At 42.0% G+C, this 22184-nt stretch overlaps 1 protein-coding gene across 4 annotated transcripts in view; it reads left to right on the top strand.

The window, feature by feature from the left end:
* CREB5 (cAMP responsive element binding protein 5) overlaps positions 1 to 22184 on the top strand; it is a 343687-nt gene that overhangs the window by 300885 nt on the left and 20618 nt on the right. For 3 of the 4 annotated variants that reach the window (XM_046021501.1, XM_046021498.1, XM_046021502.1), the window contains exons 7-8: positions 15527 to 15850; positions 19919 to 20149. In XM_046021501.1, coding sequence (XP_045877457.1) covers positions 15527 to 15850; positions 19919 to 20149 — 555 coding nt within the window. The remainder of the gene's footprint in view (positions 1 to 15526; positions 15851 to 19918; positions 20150 to 22184) is intronic. The other variant, XM_046021499.1, reaches the window with a different exon arrangement.

The following is a 22184-nucleotide window of genomic DNA, read 5'->3' as shown; positions in this document are numbered from 1 at the left end:
TCCACTTGGCTTAGCGGTTGACACATTTGGTTAACCATTTTGTTAGCCTCTGGTTAACCACGCATGGTTTGAAAACCTTGCAGAAGTGGGAAAGTGTCTATATACGATGTTAGCCATATAAAAACAACCCTATGAGATGCAATTTCTTCCTTACCTGCCACATCAAATCCAAACTGTCTTACTAGCATATGGTGAAAAGAAGAAACCACTTCATAATACCCTTTGGTGATGAATTTATCTGGAAACGAGAGTGGAATGGACACTTCTCTAAAAAAGGGAATTGAACTTGTTGGAGTTTGAAACACTTTGACTCAATGTCATATTCACTTCTCTTTTACAATTATTCTGCCTTATCATTGTAAATTAATAAATAGAAATATTGGAGCCCTTGGGTAGAGCATGTTCTCCAGTTCCAGGTAGAGCTGATTTCCTTCCCCTCTTTCTTCTCTTCTATACACCTTCTTCCCTTCTCTCTGTCCTTTTGCTTCTTTCCTTCCTTCTTGACTTCTCCACCATAGCCGTTTATTGTCTGTGAGCTTTCTTCTAACCAGACAAGCTGTCAGGTTGCACCACAGAGAGCATCTCTATTTACACCCCAAAAGGCAAAAACACTAATTCAGAGGGATACATGCATCCTGGTGTGTTTATAGCGGCATTATTTACAGTAGCCAAATTATGGAAGCAGCCCAAGTGTCCATTGATAGGTGAATGGATAAAGAAGTTGTAGGGTGAAAAAAAAAAAAAGTTGTAGGGGGTGTGTGTGTGTGTGTATAAAATATGTATATATTTATATATAAAATATATCTTTATATATTTTCTATATAAAATATGTATATATGTATACATATATAAAGTATGTATATATTATATATATAATGGAATATTATTCAGCCATAAAAAGAATGAAATCTTGCTGTTTGCAACGACATAGATAGAACTAGAGAGTATAATGGTAAATGAAATAAGTCAATCAGAGAAACGCAAATACTATGTGATTTCACTCATATGTGGAATTTAAAAAACAAAACAAATGAGCAAGGAGGGAAAAGAGAGAGAAAAGCCAAGAAACAGACTCTTTTTTTTAAAGATTTTATTTATTTATTTATTTATTTGACAAAGAGAGAGAGAGAACATAAGCAGGGAGCGCAAGGGAGGGAGAAGCAGGCTCCCCGCTGAGCAGAGAGCCTGATGCAGGGCTCCATCCCAGGACCCTGAGATCATGACCTGAGCAAAAGGCAGATGCATAATCGACTGAGCAACCCAGGTGCTCTGAGAAACAGACTCTTGGGGGCCTGGATGGCTCAGTGGGTTAAATCCTCTGCCTTCGGCTCAGGTCATGATCCCAGGGTCCTGGGATCGAGTCCACATCGGGCTCTCTGCTCAGCAGGGAGCCCGTTTCCTCCTGTCTCTCTCTGCCTGCTTCTCTGCCTACTTGTGATCTCTGTCTGTCAAAAAAAAAAAAAAAAAAAACCAACTTTAGGGGAAAAAAAAGAAACAGGCTTTTGATGGTTACCAGAGGGGAGATGGGTGGGGGGATGGGATAATAGGTGATGGGGATTAAGGAGGGCAGTTGTCATGATGAGCACCAGGTGATGTATGGAATTGTTGAGTCACTATATTGCACACTTGAAACTAATATAACACTCTGTTAACTATATTGGAATTAAATTTTTTAAAAAAGAGCTTCCAACATCTACAAGAAAATAAAATAATATAACATAATCTTAAAACAAAAATCCTTTTCTCTGCATTGGCTTCTCAGCAGGGGACTTAACATGTCTTCACTGGAATTTCCTTTATCTCCAGAACATGGGGAGTGATCTTTGCTACCTGCCGCAGAGGCTTACTATCTGCAAAGTGCTTTGCTCTCCCTGGAAGGAAGCTTCTGACTTAGGGCAAGCTACTATAGTACTGTCAGCCCCTAGTGAGCAGTTGCTTAAGACAAGTTTGGAGCCAGAAACAAAATTGCTTGAGCAGAAAAGAAGACAGATCATGAAAATGGCATTTTAAACTTGTTAGAAGATAAATTCTTAGGCCATTTTCAATTAATCCACCAGAAAGCTTTCTAATTGGCATTTTCAGAATGGTACTCAGGTTGTGACAATGTGATTTTTTTTTTTTAAGATTTTATTTATTTATTTGACAGAGAGGGATAGGGAGAGAGAACACAAGCAGGGGAAGCAGGAGAGGGAGAAGCAAGCTCCCCGCTGAGCAGGAAGCCCAACTTGGGGCTCAATCCCAGGACTCTGGGATCATGACCCGAGCCGAAGGCAGGCATTCAACCGACTGAACCACCCAGGTGCCCCCAACAATGTGATTTAAAGAGGTGGTTCCACATTCCCCTTCCCAGCACCCCCATTAGTTGCGTTTAGGCAGTAAAATGGTAGATTTAAATCTCTGGTTCATTGAGTTGTACACCAGGGAGACAATAGGAACAAAGAGATTAAAAAAGCAGCTTCTTAAGGGCCTGGGATTCCACTCTCAAAAATGGGCCAAATAATTCATGTACTCTGTGGGTGAGGCCTCCTGAAACAAAAAAAGAAAAACTTCAGCGGAAACTCTAAAACTAGAGAAGAGCGTAGAATACTGGAAATTTTTCAATACATGGTTATTTTGTTGTTGTTTGTTTTCTCTTTTTTTTTTTCAATACGTGGTTATTAATGGAATTTTTTTTAAGATTTTATTTATTTATTTGACAGACAGAGATCACAAGTAGGCAGAGAGGCAGGCAGAGAGAGAGGGGGAAGCCAGCTCCCCGCTGAGCAGAGAGACCGATATGGGGCTCGATCCCAGGACACTGAGATCATGACCCAAGCCAAAGGCAGAGGCCCCAACCTACTGAGCCACCCAGGCGCCCCTATTAATGGAATTTTTAAAATACACGTGAGAACTAACATCATTTGGATGCACATCAGCTCAAAAACAAGCTGTTTACCTACTTTTTGTTTCACAGTGCTCTGCACCATCATCTTCAAAATCCACCATCATCAGGGCACCATCATCAGGGCAAATTTCATAAACTCTCCTTACACTTAACTTTCTGTACACACACCAGTAGCCAGGTTCTCCAGGAATTGTAAATGGCTCCTCTTGGAAATTGCCTATAATGTAAACACACGGAGTGGGGTGGGGTGGGGAGGGTGTCGATTTTTTTTGTGGCTTCCCCAAGCCCAGATTTGTTCACCCTGGTGTGGTTTGCCTAAAACACCAAAGATTGTGCTGTGAGAGTTTTTGTTAGCAATGATGCGTCTTTATTTTGAGTCTGACAGGAATCTCCAGGTCCTCTCTGCTCAGCAGGACCAGGCAGCTCATAGGTGGCAGCAAGGATCCTTTTTTTTTTTTTTTTTTAATCATATAATGTATTATTTTTCTCAGGGGTACAGGTCTGTGATTCATCAGTCTTACACAACACACAGCACTCACCACAACACATACTCTCCCCAATGTCCATCACCCAGCCATCCAACCCCTTCCCCTCCAGCAACCCTCAGGTTGTTTCCTGAGATTAAGGGTCTCTTATGGTTTTTCCCCCACTCTGGTTTCATCTTATATTTCATTCTTGATGTGCTCAGAGCCTGGGGGCTGTTTAGAGATGTGCTGTTGTATGGTCTAAGGGCTGCTGAGTTGACCACTGTATAACCCAGATCTTTAACAGGCAGACCTAGAACTCTCCTTGAACAGTGTAGTGGAACTACCACAAGTTGATTTGACTGTGGACCACTAACATCTGCAAAGCCTAAAAAGGAAGTTAAGCAATACTTTAAGAATCAGAGTTTATTACAATCTCCTTCTCTACCCACACTGTCCCTAATTCCTCTCCCACCTCCCCTCTTCCCATTTCAGTGTTAACACACTTTAGAGAACTCAGGCAGGGGTCAGATCAGGAGGCAAAGGAGACCTGGAGAACCAGAAGATATCATTACCATTTTACCAAGGAGAAAGATAGCACAGGACATATATAGAACATGCTAGATGGACTTGGATACAGATACCAAGGGGTAGGACACCTTTTACTTCATACAATCTACTACCCATAATTAGAGAGAAACACCTGGAGACTTCTTATTATAATAAGTTTGTGGTCCCCTTGGCCAGACATCTTATGTCTCTAACAGAGACAGTAATGCACATCTTGCCATCTTCCCACAACTGGAATGAAACCAGAGGACAACAATGAGGAACAGCTCTCTTGGACAAGTCTCTTCAGGACGAGGCAGAGGTGTGTCCGACAAAGTCTTTCGAATCCCTAGGAGGCCTTCTAGTTAGACTTTCAGAAACAGAAGTTTGAGTATCTGAATTACTGAGAGATGTCCTTTGGCGGTAGAGCACGGGTGAGGGGGACAGTGCCCACTCGACACAGCTGTCCTCAGAAGGGCGTGGGTCAGGGTCCACCGGAGGGCCCCGGGGATGTGGTGCTGAGTGATGCCTCTACCCAAGCAGCACATTCACAAGATCTGGACTTCCTTCCTCGGGCAGTACAGTGACATCGTTCATCATGAGGCTCACCAGGAACTGCTGTATGTTAAAAAGGATACAGTTTATGGAATCAAGTGTTGACTGCGTCCATCTTGCTTAGGATGATAGGAAGTGTCACAGTGAGGAGAAATCCCTTCTATCACTCTTCACTGCACCACATTTTGCCAAATAATTAGGTCACCCCACTCAGGAAGGGTCCTGGGATACACATGTGGAGTGAAGCTTGCTTTCCATGGGAACTTGAACTCTGAGTTCTCTTGACTCCTGTGCAATTAAAATCCCAAACTTAATGTTGCTTTAGCATGGATTTTCCGTAGCAAATTACAAATGCAAAGTTCTGTTTCATATATATTTTTCTAACATATGTTACTGCCTATGTTTCTGATTAAAAGCTCGTCCAAAATAAAATAACAAAGGATTACTTTTTTCCAATAGAACTTTCTTCTTCCATAAAAGCTGGAAATAAGCCCTCACCTAAAATTACCCAGGCTTGCAGGTGCTGGGTTTTTGGGGGTGAGCAGTGTTTGCTAGCAAGACAAAGGGCATTATTCTCCCCGCAACCACCACCAGAAGGTGTTCTTTCTGTGGAGAAAATTATAGGCCAGTGCTTCAAAGACATTCCATGGTTAGGCACTACTCCTGGAGACTTGCAGGCGGCAGGCAGGCAGGCAATCAACAAATATTTATTCTAAGCCCACTGTGTATTCAGCACCTTTAAAACTGCCAGGGAAACCAGCCAGGAGGCTGTAATATCTACTAGAGCCAAGTTTGTACCCAAGGTCATCCCATAGTGCTTACGGAGCTCAGTAACCTGAAAGGAGCAAGGAACCCTAAAACTATAATAAGGCAATTTCTCACCTAGGTATGGGGGTATGGTTCGAATACGAAAATAAGACCCAAGAAAAGGCTCTTTAACTAGAGCTGATACTTGACAGGTGTCCCCACCTGCTTTCCTCTTAGCTCTCCATTAACAGACCCCAACCCCATTCCTTGCATGAGCACATGTGCGCGCGCGCGCGCACACACACACACACACACATACACACACACTACCACCACCATCATCACTATCACCTCTACCCAGAAGCTAAACCCAACTGGATTGATCAATTCATTGTATTTTTTTTTTAATGAACACTTTTTCAAAATAGGTAAACATGCCAAGATGTGTGGCTATAAGGATGTTCATCACAGTGTTATTACAGAGGGAAGAACGGTAACTGCATGTATGTCCACCAGTTGAGAGTTGGAATATGGAGAAAATCCAACACCTATCAGACATGATGCTGAGATCTTTGGAAGAGGGGGCCGGGATACAGGGACATGGGCTTATATGGTGCACTTCATGCCCCTGCAGAGGTGAACAGACAGGACTCTCACTCTCTTACATTATGTTCTGCAGTCTAGTTTCATTGATGCAACTGGAAGTCCCATCAGCTATTTTGACGTGTGCATTACATAATGGTACTTTATAAATTCACACGAAATTCCTGCACCCTCTGTTATTCCACTAACTTGCCTTTGGACAGTACTGGGGTTTTGTGTGTTTGGTTTGGTTTTGTTTTTGTTAACCAAGCAGAAGATGTTACCCTGATCCCTGTTCAGTTTCTCTCTTTAGACTCCTTGATGCCAGTCTGCCAAAATCTTTCTTTTTGTATCTAATACTCTCTAACAGCTTTGAACCATACACAGTTGGTGGCTATGGCTTCTGCATTTTCTCTGTAGTTTGAAGCCAGCTAGAACATGACAGAGCTGTAGGGAAAAGAGGGTGCCAATGTCTTTGCAGAGGAGTCAAATTCCCTGAGACATAGACAAAAATCTGGCATTGACTGTAGCCATTCTAGGGCAAAATATCTTTTTGCCTTTTATTATTCACAATACAGCGTTTTACTTAAGGTGACATCAAAGTGGATATTAGTAATTCTCAGACCAAGTCAAGAGTTTCTATTGGCACCTTGTTAAAAGATGAGATTCTTGCTGTGCTTTATTTTTAAAATAATTTAATTGACATCTTGGTCATATAAAATCATATAACCATGAATTTGTAAAGTGTACATTTCAGGAGAATTTAGTACATTCAAAATATTGTGCAATCACCACCTTTACCTAGTTCCAGAATATTCTCTTGGTCCCAAAAGAAAACCCTGTACCCATTATGCAGTCACTCCTCATTCTCATCTCCTCCCAAGCCCTGGCAACCACTTATCTCTTTTCTCTCTGTGGATTTACCTATTCTAGGTACTTTGTTTAAATTGAATCATATGAGATACAACCCTCTACGTCTGGCTTCTTTTATTAAACATAATGTTTTTAAGATTCATCCTTGCTGTAGCATGTATCAGTACTTCATTCCTTTTCATCGGTGATTAATACTCTATTATGCTTTACTATGAATTTTTAAAGTTGAGAGTAAAACATATTTTAATGTTAAGAAAAAAATATTTTTAAATATCTCATTTTGTTATTTTTCATCAGAAGCTGGTTTTACCAGCTTAGAAGACAACTCCACTCTGTTCCACTAATTATCCCATATGTCCTTATGGTTTATACATTTTTTTTTTTAAGATTTGATTTATTAGAGAGTGAGTGAGTGTGTGTGTGTGTGTGTGTGTGTGTGTGTGTGTGTACATGTGCACATGAGAGAGCATGAGCAGGGAAGAGGAAAGGGAGAAACAGACTCGCCGCTGAGCAAGGAGCCCCACATGGGGCTCAATGCCAGGACCCTGGGATCATGACCTGAGCTGAAGGCAGAGCTTAACCAACTGAGCCACCCAGGCGCCTGGTTTATATGTTTTCTTATCCCATGATGTATATGAATTCCCTGGAGGAGGCCTTTGAAACTCAGGGTGACTCCCAAAGGTGGAGGAGCCATGCTTCCAAACCACAACCTCACTCCAAGGCTTCTGTTCTTCTTTTGAAATCCTCTGAAACAATGAGTTTCTTTTGTTATTCTAGATATCCATGCAACTCACTTCTCTGGCAGATTTCTACCTCACAGAGACTTGAACTCAGATTCTTCTTCTGATGGGTTTGGGAGCTCTGGATTCTGCCCTCATTTGTTGGGTAGATTAAGGCACACAGAGCCAAAGTGGTTTACTTACCTAAAGGACTGAAAGCTGTCTTGTAGCAGAATTAAGGCTAGCGCTGGCTCTCAGAACATCAGTTTGTTTTGAAATTCACTAAAACGTACAGCCTCTTAAAATGCTCACCGTCTTGCTGATTTATAAAAGGCAGCCACTGAGTCAAAGAGATGCAGGGAAGTGGTATCCGAAATAAAATAATTCTATAAGGGCACCTGGGTGACTCAGTGGGTTAAAGCCTCTGCCTTCGGCTCAGGTCATGGTCTCAGGGTCCTGGCATCGAGCCCCGAGTGGGGCTTCTTGCTCAGCGGGGAGCCTGCTTCCTCCTCTCTCTCTCTCTATGCCTCCCTCTCTGACTACTTGTGATCTGTCAAATAAATAAAAATCTTTTAAAAAAAAATTCTATAAATGTGCCTTCATTAACTTCTTCATTTAATAAGAATCTTCAAAGGCTCACTCTTGCAGGACTGTAATTGATATATGATTTAGATATTAATAGGAAAAAGGCTGGCAGGGAAATTGCTAAGATTTCTCTCTGGGGCTTGTTTGGCTTTTTAACCACCACAGTTTAACATATCACCTAGCACTTAGGTCTGCTTTTCCTCATTTTAGAAGTTATATCCACAAGTGGAAAATGGGAGAGTGAAATCAAACACCAAATCTTTTCCTTGCTTTCATTAAAACTGATGAAGTTCTATTTTTCTAAGGTCTCATTCTTATTTGTGAGATGTCCTTGCATCATTTTCCGGTGTACTGTTGATTTATAATACAATTTCTTTGTGGTTTTTTTTAGTAATTACATTATCTCTAACATCTTTAGGGTTAATACTTCTTAGTGACAACATGACAAAAGTATGAATATTTTTTCCTTCTCGACTTTATAACATCTTGCCCTTCCCGGATCATCTCTCCTTCCAACCTGGTAGCCTTATTGGAAACTTATTCTCCAAACCAAACCTAAAGCAGATCAATACTTAAATTATGAAACCATCAGAGTTAAATAAACCACTGAGTTACATTATGAAAGTTTTGAAAAGAAGGGTATTTTATTCTAAGCAATTAATCCAGGTATAATTTTAGTTAATTATCTCAATGATGATCCTGAAATAAATGTGGATTTTAAGATCCATGATGCTGTCAAGAGTTATAGGATCTTTTTCAATGGATATCTTGATGCCCAGGTGGATTTCTGGGCATGACAACTATTTCTAGGGGCACCTGGGTGGATCAGTCAGTTGAATGGCTGGCTCTTGATTTCAGCTCAGATGTGGATCACAGATCCTTATATCAGGCTCTGCACTTAGCTGGGAGTCTGCTTGGGGATTCTGTCTGTCTCCCACTGCCCCTCCCCCTGCTAGCACTCACTCTTTCTCTCTCTCTGAAATAAATAAATCTTAAAAAAAAAAAAAAAAAAAGAAGTATTTCTGGCTTGGCAAAATAAAGCTCAAAGTTTATGTGCCTATGACCGGTCTCTTTCTGCCCATCCCTATCTCTCCTCAAGTTTGGGAAGCACTGGGGATCCCAACTCGCCATGTAATAGCCATAAAATTCAGTAGATAAATATCAGGTTTTGTTTTTTGATTTTTTTTTAAAGATTTTACTTATTTCTTTGACAAAGAGAGATCACAAGTAGACAGAGAGGCAGGCAGAGAGAGAGAGAGAGGGAAGCAGGCTCGCTGCTGAGCAGAGAGCCCGATGCGGGATTCGATCCCAGAACCCTGAGATCATGACCTGAGCCAAAGGCAGCAGCTTAACCCACTGAGCCACCCAGGCACCCCTGTTTTTTTATTTTGTTGTTGTTGTTTTAGTTTGTTACTAATTCAGAGACTTAAAATCAGAAATCCTTGACACCTGGAGCAAGTCAGGAGTCATTGACACTGCAAAGCGCCCCTCTGGTGAAGGCACACGGGCTCACACCCGTGACTGTGTGGACCATTCAGAAGCCTGTGTTGACCGTCCTACCTGATTAGTTATGTTTGGGGAAGAGAAAGAAAAAAGAAATTACATTTCGAGCAATACCTTGGGGAGGCCGCTGATGGCAATTATCCTGTGTTCGAAAGGAAATACGAATATGGATTTTGCCCTTTTTATACAGATAGGCTCTTACTTGTGGTCAACTCCGCAACACTACATTTTGATGTTATCACATTTTTTTCTGGAACAAAACCCAACAGCCGTTTTTAATGAAAACCTTTCTCCAAAGAATGTTCCAACCTTCCCCACCCCCACCCAGCTGAATTTCAAATAATGTTTAATTCGGCTTGGCTTTCAGAGTCTGTAAAACATAAGCAATCGGCTGCACTGAAGATGGAGGAGAAATGTTTTTACAGTTCCACAAATGTTTCTAATTGGCAAGAGTGAGTTGTTAATGGGAGATAAATTGCCTGCGGTGGGTGTGGGTGGGTGTGTCACGTGCGTGTGTGCTCACGCAGGCCCACATGCAGGCAACTGGTGGCGGTAATGACATGCGCGTGTACCTGGGCTTCTCCAGGTGTGCAACACTACCAACCCCCCGGAGCTGGAGATTCGGTGGGGGCGGGGGGGCATGGTCAAGCCCCTGTGGCAGGGCAGAACCAGGGATGGGGACGGGGACAAGGTCCATAGCCGGTTTCTGACCAGGACTCCAATCCTGGGCAGCAGGCCCACCACTCTCCCATCGGGACCAGTGAACAAGGATCTTGTAAAATACACAGACCGAAGGAAAATGACCCTTATTGACTGAAACCAGCTGTGTCAGGCTTCTCGCTGTCTCTCCTGATTTGCTCTCTCAAATAAATGGATGTGGTAGAGGATGAGAGAAAGTAAACAGAATCATTTTTTCTCTCTTTCAGCCACACCTCAGTAAGAGCCTGGTTTCTATAGCTGAAAAATATATGTTTATTTGCTCATTAATTTTCCTCTCTCTCCCTTGCCATTTCTTGGCATTAGGTAGAATGTTATTTAAAACAAGACACAGTTCAGCTTCAAAAAGAAAAACCATTCTGCAAAATACAGCTTGGACTCATTTAATGGTCATTCATCATCCCTGAAAGAGTGGGGTACAAATCTCTTTATTTGGTATACTGTGATGATTTACCCTGCAATGATTCATGTTGGCACAAGGATACAGGGAAGCAAGTAGGTTTTCTAGGACTTTCAAAAGTGCCCCGATAACCATTTAGTGGCACTGCTTTCCCTTAAAGACGGCATAGGCTGGTGCTCGGATGGTGGGCTCAACCCCAAGGACTGAGGTTCTCTAAGGGGTGCTTGAAAATCTTCATTTCCTCGCCAAAGTGTGTGTGTTTTCTCCCCAGTGCTGAGAAAGCTTTGGTTTTATTATCTTCCATTTCCTTCCGGTAGTGGCAAATAATGACATGCCTAACGCAGTGCCTGGCACATGGTAGAAGCTCCATCAATATTTGTTGAGGGAATAAATAGTTAAATGGAATGTTATAAGCCATAGTAGTATTATCGTCTTGGCACGAAATATGTAAGAATGGACTTGCGGCCATCAAGTAATTTCCCTTATCAGGATAAGCTAATTATTTGAGATGAAGATCTAGTGCAGAGCATTTATTGGTCAGGCTCCATTTGCTCCTAATTAAAGGTGAGAAAGTTGTTTGTAGGATTGAAGGGATAACATAGTGACCCACGACTAAACAGCTTTTCAATTTGCCATACCACTGTTTTAGGAAAGGGTATCAAGAGAAAGTTAAGCCACGTTCCTTTTGTTTCTTTACGTCTTATTTTTTCCTTTATCATTTTGGAAGGGCAGGCCAGGTGTGGAGCAGGAATCTCTCTTGACAGTATTTCTACCGCCTGTCTGCCTGGTGACTTCTGTAGTCTTTTCTGCCGACTTTGGTTGACTGATGGAGTCATCCTCCCAGACAAAAAGCACCGGCAGTGATCCAAGATGAAAATGCTGCATCCTCATGAGCCTCAGAGGTTTCTTTTATTCACTCATTCATTCACCTATTCTTCGTTCTTCTTTACCTTCATTACAAAACTATGAATTTAGTGCCTACTACATACTAGGCTCTGTGCTGAAGCTGCCACTTCAACAGCTGCGCAAAATCCAAGGTGGGTCCTCCTCTCATGAAGCTTACAGTCTGGAATGGTTGATGGATATGAATTGAATAATCATATTAAAAATCATAACTACAGACTGAAATTAGAAGAGGAATATGGCCCTACTGGAACTATGCAATAATAGGAATTGATTTTGACCAGGAGACCAGGAAGAATTTTACTAAGAAGGAACCAAGAGCTAAGAGCTATAAAATGTCTGAAGAGGGGGGCCTGGGTGGCACAGTCCATTAAGCATCCTCCTCTTGGTTTTGTCTCAGGTCGTGATCTCATGGGTCAGGGTTGGGAGCCCCCCGCCTGAGGCTCTGGGCAGGGCAGGTGGGGAGTCTGCTGGAAGATTCTCTCCCTCTGCCCCTCCTTCCACTCACGTGCACTCTCTTTCTCCCTAAAATAAATAAATCTTCTAAAAAATAAAAATAAAATGTCTGAAGAAAGGGAAAGAGCATTTCAGGCAAGAAGACTATCAAATGCAAAGTCCTATGGGACTGTGTGGGAAGAGCAAGGGCTGATAGGAAGGCAGGGCCACAACCCTCAGTGTCTGCGCATACACCGCATACACCGTATTGTCTTCTGAACATTAGAAAGACAAAAGGGTCGTAAACCCAAAGGTGGGGAGGAAGTGGGGACAGCAAGAAGGGACACATGGACTTTATCAGAGTGGGGGGAAGGCTAGTGGGAGGGGGGAAAATACAAGTATCCATTCTTCACAAATTTAAAGGGGAGGTGATCCCGATAAGCCCAGGATCCTTTGCTGGCTGCACTGGAGCTTCCTGGAAATTCTGATATTCGCACTTCTGTCTGCCAAGTTTCAGAAAGTGTATCTGGATCTTCATTGTGTGTTTGAGTAACCATGCGCTGGACCACGCAGCAATGTCATCTTGTCATTTTATCGTAGACTCTCTTCTTTCTGCCTTTCTTTGGATGATAAGGAGGTGGCATAAAATGGTTTATAACTGTTTTTGGCAAGTGTGCATGGTGTGTCTTCTGGCACCTTCTTTCTTGGTTTAGAGAACAGGCTGTGGAGGTAGCATGCCTCTACAGATCTCTCTAGTGTGTGTGAGCTTGGGCAGGTGGCTTAGTCTCCCTTTTGCCTTACAGGATTGTTCTAAGGATTAGGGGAGACTGAGGAGTGGCATGCACGAGTGCTTGAGTGATGCCAGCCATGGTTATTGGCTGGTTTTACTCATATAGAAAGGTGTTGAAGATCTATTGTTAAGGAGAACAAAGGCAAATTACTTGGGACTGGTGTTTAGCAGGAAAAAGGTAGGCAGGTGCCTTTAGTCTTTCACCCCATATTCTTATAATAGTTTATTTTTTTAAACTACATAACTATATGTTTTCATAATAATGAAACCGCAAAAAATAGTTGAGAAAATTTATCAGCACTACCCAATTTCAAAAAAGAAAAACAAACAAACAAAAAAACCAACAACAGTGATTTCACTATAATCTTTTCCATAATTTCCTTCACCCTTAAGTTTGGAGATCTCATTTGGAAACTTTTCTTGGGCTAAAGAAGCACATATTTAAAGTCCAGCAATTCATTTTATTTTATTTACTTCTTTTGCTTATGTTATAGTCAAAGAAGAATCTAAGTTCCATGCTATTACTATCCCACTGTGATGAAATTATTCTCCTTGTTCCTCCACCTCTGCATATGCATGCAGAAAAATGCCATTCAGCCACCAAATATAAACAGTGTGTTCGGTTCACTGGTGGCTGACTGTACTTTCAACCATTGCTTAAATTTTTGTAATGAGCATTTTTATAAAAATAATGAAATCATTTCAAAAATTGGAGTTGAGGAGTATGAGTTCACTTTTCTGTGTAGCAGTAAACACAATACCCACCATCTAATCTTTCCCAGGGATTCAGGAAGCTTAACTTCTTCAGGATTACTCCAATGAAGGTCAGGAGCTGATACTCATGAAAGAGGAAGCAAGTAGGCTTACTGGTCACTGAATCTGGATGTAGGAAATGTTTTCAATGATTATCAAATATTAGGACAAAGTCTGTCACATACTCCTCTCCCTTTTATTTTATTTTTCTTTTATAAGTGAAGGTTCTTGGGGAGCCTGGGTGGCTCAGTCGGTTAAGCATCTGCTTTTGACTCGGGTCATGATCCCAGGGCCCTGGGATCCAGTCCTGCTTTGGGCTCCCTCCTTAGTTGGGAGCCTGCTTCCCCCTCTATTCCCCACTTGTGCTTTTTCTCTCACTATCTCTGCCTCTCTCTGTCTCTCAAGTAAATAAATGAAGTCAAAAAACACATGGAGGTTCTTTGTGTTTAACTAAAGATTTTGAAGAATTCAGTTGATATTCATCCATAGCTTACTCTACCCAGTTGAGAATCATTAATATGATACAGGGCTGGAGCATGGTCGCTTTGACCCTCATTTAAATACAACTCTTCCTTTCTGCAGTGATCATACACCACTGTCATTAATTAGATAAGAATACAAATCTGGAGAGAACTTTGAGTCCCCTAGCAAATATTTCATGGAGCCAGCGTGAGCTTGCCAACCAGACTAACATCACTGCAGAAGATACGTTTCCAAGGAATAACTGTATTATACAGTACTTAGCACATTGTGCCCCTCAGGATATGATGATAATTGCCTGTGTACAAGAAAAGGCAATTTTGAAGAAACTGTGACTAAGCTGATTACCAACTGATTCTTTAAATCGGGGCCAGCAAACTATGGCCCATGGGCCAAATCTGGCCTGCTGCCTAATTTTGCAAAGCGTCTGAGCTAAAAATGGTTTTTACATTTTTAAGTGATGAAAAAATCAAAAGTAGAATAGCATTTCATGTCATGTGGAAATTATATGGGATTCAAACTTCCTGTCCCTGAATAAAGTTGTGTTAGAATACAGCATGCTCATTCATTTACACACTGTCTACAGCTGCTTTTGCCCCAAAAGAGCAGATTCAGTAATTGTGACAGAGAGCATAAGGCATGCCATGGTAAAAATATTTACTATCTGACTTTTTCCAGAAAAGGTTTGCTGATCCCAGCTTTAGATTCAGGTAGAAGTCATTTGTGTACATGTCTGTGTGCTTGTTAATGGATAAAGCTGTGGGGTTAGAAATGATATGAAATGATATGGCCATCAAAGAAGCTCTAGAATGCAATCCTCCAAATCTTTCCATTCCCTCATTTCCTTCCCAAAATAAGAAGTTACTGCGTGAGAAAAATTAAGTTATCAGGAAGGACTTTGAGAGATCTCATGATAACAAATGGAGAAGACCTAGCTACTGCCTCCAAAAGTTATAGATCATGAATCTAATTTGAAGCCCAAAATAACATCAGTACTATCCCTGTATTCTGAAATTTGAAGTTATTTCCTCTTTGTACTCAAGAAGTCTTTTGAGAGGAAGAAGTCTTTCATTCTTGTGAGCCTTACAAAATACAGTGCTGTATCAGATGAGCCATTTGTTCAGTGGCATTATCATATTAAATGGTTTTATTTGGTTTATGCTTATATTCAGCTGCTGACAGGATCTGATGATAATCGATAGTAGGAAATTAGTATGAAATACCTTTTAGTAGACTGTCTAAATCTTGACAGGGTATCCTGCTTATCTGCTGTGACAGTTGAATTAACATTTCCAGCTGACATTAACTCTCCTACCTACTAAAATACAGATGAAAACTTGAAATTAATATAATTAATTATATTATCTTATTCATATGTTATATTAATTTATTAATATATTTAAAACTTATTAATATATTATAATTAATATAAAAGTCATACCACCAACCAGTAAACAAATGTTAGCATTATTATTATTAGCAGCAGCACCATAACATGGAATTGAAAATATGAGTCCTTTTGATTCAAAATCCCTCTTCTGTACACGACTGACCTCAGTTGTCCCCTCTTGTTTTGTTCTGTTTCAGAGGTTGAAGGCCGCGTTGACTCACCACCCTGCTGCCATGTCAAATGGGAATATGAACACCATGGGACACATGATGGAAATGATGGGCTCCCGGCAGGACCAGACGCCACACCATCACATGCACTCACACCCACATCAGCACCAGACACTGCCAGCCCATCACCCGTACCCACACCAGCACCAGCACCCAGCCCACCACCCTCACCCTCAACCCCATCACCAGCAGAACCACCCACATCATCACTCCCACTCCCACCTCCACGCGCACCCTGCACATCACCAGACCTCGCCACACCCACCCCTGCACTCCGGCAACCAAGCACAGGTAGAGCCTTTTATGATCTCTTTCCCCCTCGTTGTTATCAGTGCAAGCTCTGATGCGGGGCCCATTGGCAGCAAGCTGGTTTGACAAGCTTGGGTGTTCTGTCTGACACTTGGGGGAGCTCTGTTCTTTCTTAGGAGGTAATGGTGACCTGTAAGGCCCTCCCAGATCCTAGTTTCTAGAAATAATATGGTAAATACCAGTTCTAGTCCCTGGGGGCAAATGTAAGCTTCAAGTTCTCCAAAATCTGTTTTTTGTTTTTGTTTTTGTTTTTGCAATGAGTTACAAAAGTAACTCTAAAAAAAGTAATACTGATGGAAGGATTAGGAAAAACTGAAGCATCTGAAGAAAGATGTGAATAAAGAACGAGGAAAATAAGTTAATCCTAGCCATGTTTTTAACTGCAGTGCTTTTTAACATAAAAACTCAATTTTGGCACCTCTAAAATGGAAGTTAAATACAATGGACAGTCTTCTGGATAACACCAAATGCTAAAAAGCTAAAGAATAACAGTTCTAGGCAGACAAAGAAGCTGGGTAATGGATGATAGGGCATAAGGTGCTGGGTAAATGAGGAAGAGAAATGACTCATGCCACCTAGTGTGAAATGCGTTGGAGGGAGCCGACAGAGAGCCAAGCTCTGTAGATGATTGGTTCTAGAGAAGGGCCAAATCCCAGGGGTGGAGAGTCACCAGAAGTGGCTAGAAAGAAAGCCAGCATTTAGACGCAACTGAAAGAGGGTTGGGGGACCAGGCAGACGTTATGTCACCCAGCCCAAGAACAGAGGCGGGTCCGTGTATCCGAGTTAAGTTTTAGTAAGTGGAGGAAGGGCACATCTAGGAGCATGGCTGGCCCTAGATACTTTGGATCTTCAAGCAGGATGACCTTTGTCAGTTCCCTCCACCCTTTCCACACTGCCAGGTTCCAACCAGTTGGGTCAGAGTGGTGTTGGGAGCTTGGAATCGCCAAATAACACTTATTCACCATCTCTTCCATCGTCTGCCTCCAGACCTCACCCAAGGTAGTTTGGGACCTTTAGAACCCTCTCCTCTATTACACACCAAACTTGGACGGCCACCCACAAAATGGGTCATTCACAAGTACTCTCTGATCTGTTCAATAGATAAGCTTGTTCGTTAGGTCAGCTGACTTTTGCAAAGGTAGTTAGAGGAGTTCTATATAGTGAGGAAGAGTGCAGGCTTTGGAGTGAGAAATCTGTAAATTCTTTTCCCACCTTACTTGCTATGTGACTATGGTCGGTCAGCTAACTCCCTGAGCTTCCATGGTCCGTTTGCAAAATGGGGTAATGGTAGACAAAATTCATAGACTTTTAGGAGTATTAAGAGAATGTTTGTAAAGCCCCTGACACAGGAATCAATATATGTTAGGCATGATTAACTTCCAAACTGAAGTAATATGATAGACGTTTAGCAAGTGGTTCATCAATAAAATGCCACCTGAAGAACCTTTTTAGTCAAATGCCATAGTAGGACATGGAGACCTTTAGAAGGGACAAAGAAAACTAGAAGTGCAAAGATAGGCAAATAAATTCACATGTGTACTTGTTTTTTTTTTTTTTTTTTAAGGAAAAGGATAACATCAAGCTTTGGTTGCCTTGTCAGCTAGTTACTTCACAGACAAGTTTAACCGTTAGTTGAATATAAAAGCCATTCATTAGCTAATTACCAATTAGCCAATTGCCCTCCATTTCAAGTCAGTAAGTGGCCAATTGTATATACAATTAGTTAATTGCTATTATAATTAGCTGCACAGTTGCTTTTTAATCCCATACTAAAGAGAAAGAATACAGGTTACTCTTGTTAAAATTTGAACAAGATCATTCAGACAGTACTCAAAATGCCACTCTTAAATTGTATGAACTTGGCTGATTACTGAGATCTTGTCATATTGCTTAAGCATACGATGATTAAAGCATTAGAAACAGAAGTTTATTAAGGCCCTCCTGACTATGAGATTCTCATATGACTTGGAATAAATTTGTCTTTATAAAATAACAAGTCGTTATTTTTTAATCAAAACTTCAGAGCCTCTATGCCAACAGAATTCTATTTTTAAAAATAAGTAATGATAATTACCAGGGGCGTAAATTCTGGTCTTAGGGTTGCATTTGCACTTCCTCCTGACTGCTTAGGATTCTCTTGCATGTACAGATGTGCTTTCTGAGTCCTGGTGCCACTCCTCAGTCACTAGAAATTTCTCTTATCCAAACTCCACTTTGAATCCTGAACCTGGACTGAGCCTGTAACCACCACATAACTTACCCTGTTGGGAAAAGGCACAGGACAAGTCTCAGAGATAGAGGTTGGTTGAAGTTGGAGTGGGAGAATACAGTATCAAATGTGAGGTCTTGGCAATGGAGAGCCAAACCCAGTTTTGCCTACTTAAGAATCTTGTCCAGCGCCGACAATTAGACATCATGAATTCTCGAAATGTACAGGCAAAAATAGCCAAGTTTGCAGGTTCCTTTCTAATGCTTTGCTTTGAGGTCATTAGCTCAGCATCTAGCACCTGAAATGACAAGTGCTATACCTTTGCCAGTAACAAGGATTACATCTTCACCAGCCACTCTGGTGAGTAAGACCTTCAACGGTTAATTCATTTTGTTATTTCTCTGTGATAGGGAGGAAAGGAATCACCAATAAGCAATTTTAGAAAATGTCTCTGGTTTAAATAAAATGACCAAGATGCAGTCCAACTTCAGTCCTGAGCCTGATTCTTCTACAGTGAGTCATATTTGCTTTGATAGAGTTTAAGATTAAAATATATCACTTTCAGTCAGCTGATGTCAACTAGTAGCCATGATTAGTGCAATTACAGTCATTCTGATTGATTTCAATCACAGAATTAGAATGTGGTAGGAAAGGTTGCTGCGCTTTCTTTTAAACACTTTTTGTTGTTGTTGTTGGCTATTTCTGTAGGTTAAATGTCTCTTATAAAACAACTTTATAGATATTACAGCCATAAGTCTGAGTGACTGAGAAATGAGAAGGAAAAAAAAAAGCCACCCGTTATTGAGAGCGAAGAAAGGGGAAAGGAGTGTGGTGCATTAGGGAAGGCATTAGGTGTCCAGACACATCAAGAGTCAGTCGTGGAAATTTCGCTCAGTGCTATGTGTTGGCCTCATGAAGGGACATAAAGCTATGTGGGCAGGAGTCTCCAAAAGTTTAGATACTGCTGAACCCTTTGTAGCTCTTGGAAGGAATCTATGAGTATAGTAAAAAGTTTTAATACAGTGCTTTGCTACTGCTAGGGTTTCTTTACAATATAAGTGTGTGGTGACTCCCAACCATCTCTCCCTGCAGCACAGACAAGGTGTATTACAGAACTCAGGGCTGCTCTGGGCATTCCTCACATAGGCCCCACTTCTAGCCACCTGGAAAAGCCTGTCTCTGGCAGAGCTCCAAGGAGCAGATGGACCCATCTGGAATTTGCAGGTCCAGCTAGGCCCTTTGTGTTAAGAGCTCTGAAATGGAAAAAATAGGATTTCAGCTGCTTTCCGGGCTTCAGAGGGTTCCTTTGGTGGGAGTCACAGTGATGATGATGTCCCAGAGGTGTGTTCTAGGAACACGGTTTTAACACCAGGAGAATGCAAGCCCACAGCCTGCCCAGAAGGAGTTTTCTGCAGATGACAGAAGATGCATCAGTATTAGGACAATAATCCTGATCTCTCTCTCTTTTCACCTGCAGCCCTGCGTTGGCACATTACACCTTCATAAAACGGAACTTAAAACATTTTTAACATCTGAGGGAGAAAAAAAAAAGTTTCCTCTGCCATGATTCAGCCAAATGCCTGTCAGGGAAAAATCTATTTGACTCTGTTTCACAAGTCGTTTCTACATCTTGCCAAAATATCACAGAAGATAGTTCGGCAATGCTTTTTCCTTTCATGAGCGTGATTTCACTGTTGACTTCGTTCTTAGAAAACAAGTCTGATCTGCTTACTAAAGCAACCGACCCTCTGTGCTCTGTGTTCCAACACCAGCTTGGGTTTCCTCTCTCACCCAGCATGTTCCTTCTCTGTCCCCATCACCCCCCTCCCTCTTGTGCCCAGCAGGTCTCACCAGCGACACAACAGATGCAGCCAACCCAGACAATACAGCCGCCCCAGCCCACAGGGGGGCGCCGGCGAAGGGTGGTGGACGAGGATCCTGACGAGAGGCGGAGGAAATTTCTGGAACGGAACCGGGCAGCTGCCACCCGCTGCAGACAGAAGAGGAAGGTCTGGGTGATGTCACTGGAAAAGAAAGCAGAAGAACTCACCCAGACAAACATGCAGCTTCAGGTGCAGGCCACTGTCTCTTTTCTCGGGACTCAAAGGCCCTGTGTACAGTTGGCATTTGACCTAAGCAGTACTACCTCACATTCGCCCACAGAGCAATTGCACTTACTCCCCAAGGTTTATTCACTCTGGGACCCTGTACAAAACAAAATACGGGTTCAGTTTTAACCCAACCTGTCTACAAAGCTCTGAGGAGGGAGAGCCTGCTCAGCTGAGTTATAGGGCTGAGAGCACTGGCTTTGGTCGGACGGAGGTCCACACTCTTGCTCAGCAATTAGCTGTGTTTAACCTTCCCGGTGCTCAGTCTCCTCATCTATAAAATGGGAATCGTAGCATCGTTGGGTGTCATAAGTGAACTCATGTCTACAAAGCAGTTTTCCTGGTACATAGCACATAATAAATCTTCAGCCCAACCACAGTTCTTTATATTCACCAGGGAGAGGGTGGCTTTGATTCCCACTAGATTACCTCTGTTTCAATTTCATGGAAGAAAGGAACATTTATAGCTGTTGTTTTGCTCTATAAGAAAAGACATGTTTCCATCTCATTTTCAAACTCAACAAGGTTTGAATGTTGTGGGATTTTTCCCTTTCGTGGGTGGCTCAGTGGGGGACATTTTTCCAACAAGGCCCCTTTAGGGAGCATTTGCGAGAAGGAGAGAAAAGTCTCGTACCAGGGCCTCTGTGGCAGACTTCATGCCATACAAATGATACGCCCCGGGAGTCTGTTCTCACACAAAAAGAAATGCCCCCTCCACCAGCAGAAAGAGAGCAACTAAATAGATTATGTGGCAAGCATGCCGGGAGGGCAGTAAAAGTTAGGGATTATAGCCTGGTGCTTCTAGGAGCAGAGAGAAAGTCTGAAGAGAGGAGGGAAGCGGGGAAAGATTGCCCCAAATAGGGAGGATCTGTACCTTAGTAGTTTGTAGGTCACCTTTCCCTTCCCCCACCTGGTTCTCTGTGCATCCTTAGAACGGAACACTAGGGGTACCAAACCCCCAAAGCTTTTGCATATTCCATGCATTCAAAGGAAATGGCCTTGGGGCAGCCAATGTATAAACTGAAAATATATAAAGAAAGTTTAGGTTATGCATGGACTGCATATGGATGTTCACATTTTCCCCTAAATTTTTCATCCTTTTTGTGGTAGACATGAGAAAGAAACTGGGAAACATATATAGCAGATATGGGAGAAGTACAATAGTAAGTCCTCCCAGTACCTTCTATGTGGATGAAGGTGGGGGCTGTGTCTTGTTTTATTGCCCTGTCCCCCTACTTCCTACCCCCTCTTTCTAGTACAGTGTCGAGATAATTTGCTGAGTCCATGTGTGTCTATCTTCAATATCAGCTTGTTTAGTAAATGAAGGAGTTCCCCGTCTCTGGAGTATCCAAGAACTGGCCACCTGACCACTTGGCCAGGATGTGATTGAAAGGAGTCAAGCCACAGTGGGATGGCTGGACTCTAACACCTTCAAAACCGTAGCAGCTTGAAAAGCTTTAGTTCTAGCCACAGCCCCAGTGGTATGCGAGAAGCTTTTAGGTAGAAGATGGTAAGCACTTTAAACATGCAGAGTAAAGTTTTTATTTGTATGTGAATTGAAAAATGGAATTAGAACATCAGACCTTCAATTTCACAGATTCTCTTGGTAAGGATGAGGCTAAAATATTAAATAATGAGTTAATTTGTACAAACATGTTAAGTCAATAAAAACTTTGGTGCATGTGGGTCTAGCAAATATTACAACCACTGGCTCTGCAATGACCAAAGTGTGGGAATCCCTGGAATTTGTTACCAGTTCTGAGGTTTGCAAGAGGACCAAGAAAATGGCCAAGATTGTGCCATTCTTGGAAATTGCCAATCTTGGCACTATTGAATTTGGGGCATGATAATTCTCCATGGTATCCTGTTCAGGTAGATAGTAGTATCCTTGACCTCTACCCACTAAATATGAGTAGCACCCTCTGCCCCTGCCCCAAGTTGTGACAATTGAAAAGTCCCCACACATTGTCAGATCTCCCCTGTGGGGGCAAAATCAGCC

This window comes from Meles meles, chromosome 10 (genome assembly GCF_922984935.1).
Source record: "Meles meles chromosome 10, mMelMel3.1 paternal haplotype, whole genome shotgun sequence".
Taxonomy (NCBI): Eukaryota; Metazoa; Chordata; class Mammalia; order Carnivora; family Mustelidae; genus Meles; species Meles meles.
The sequence above is the reverse complement of the archived record's forward strand: the minus strand, read 5'-3'. Positions and strand labels throughout refer to the sequence as shown.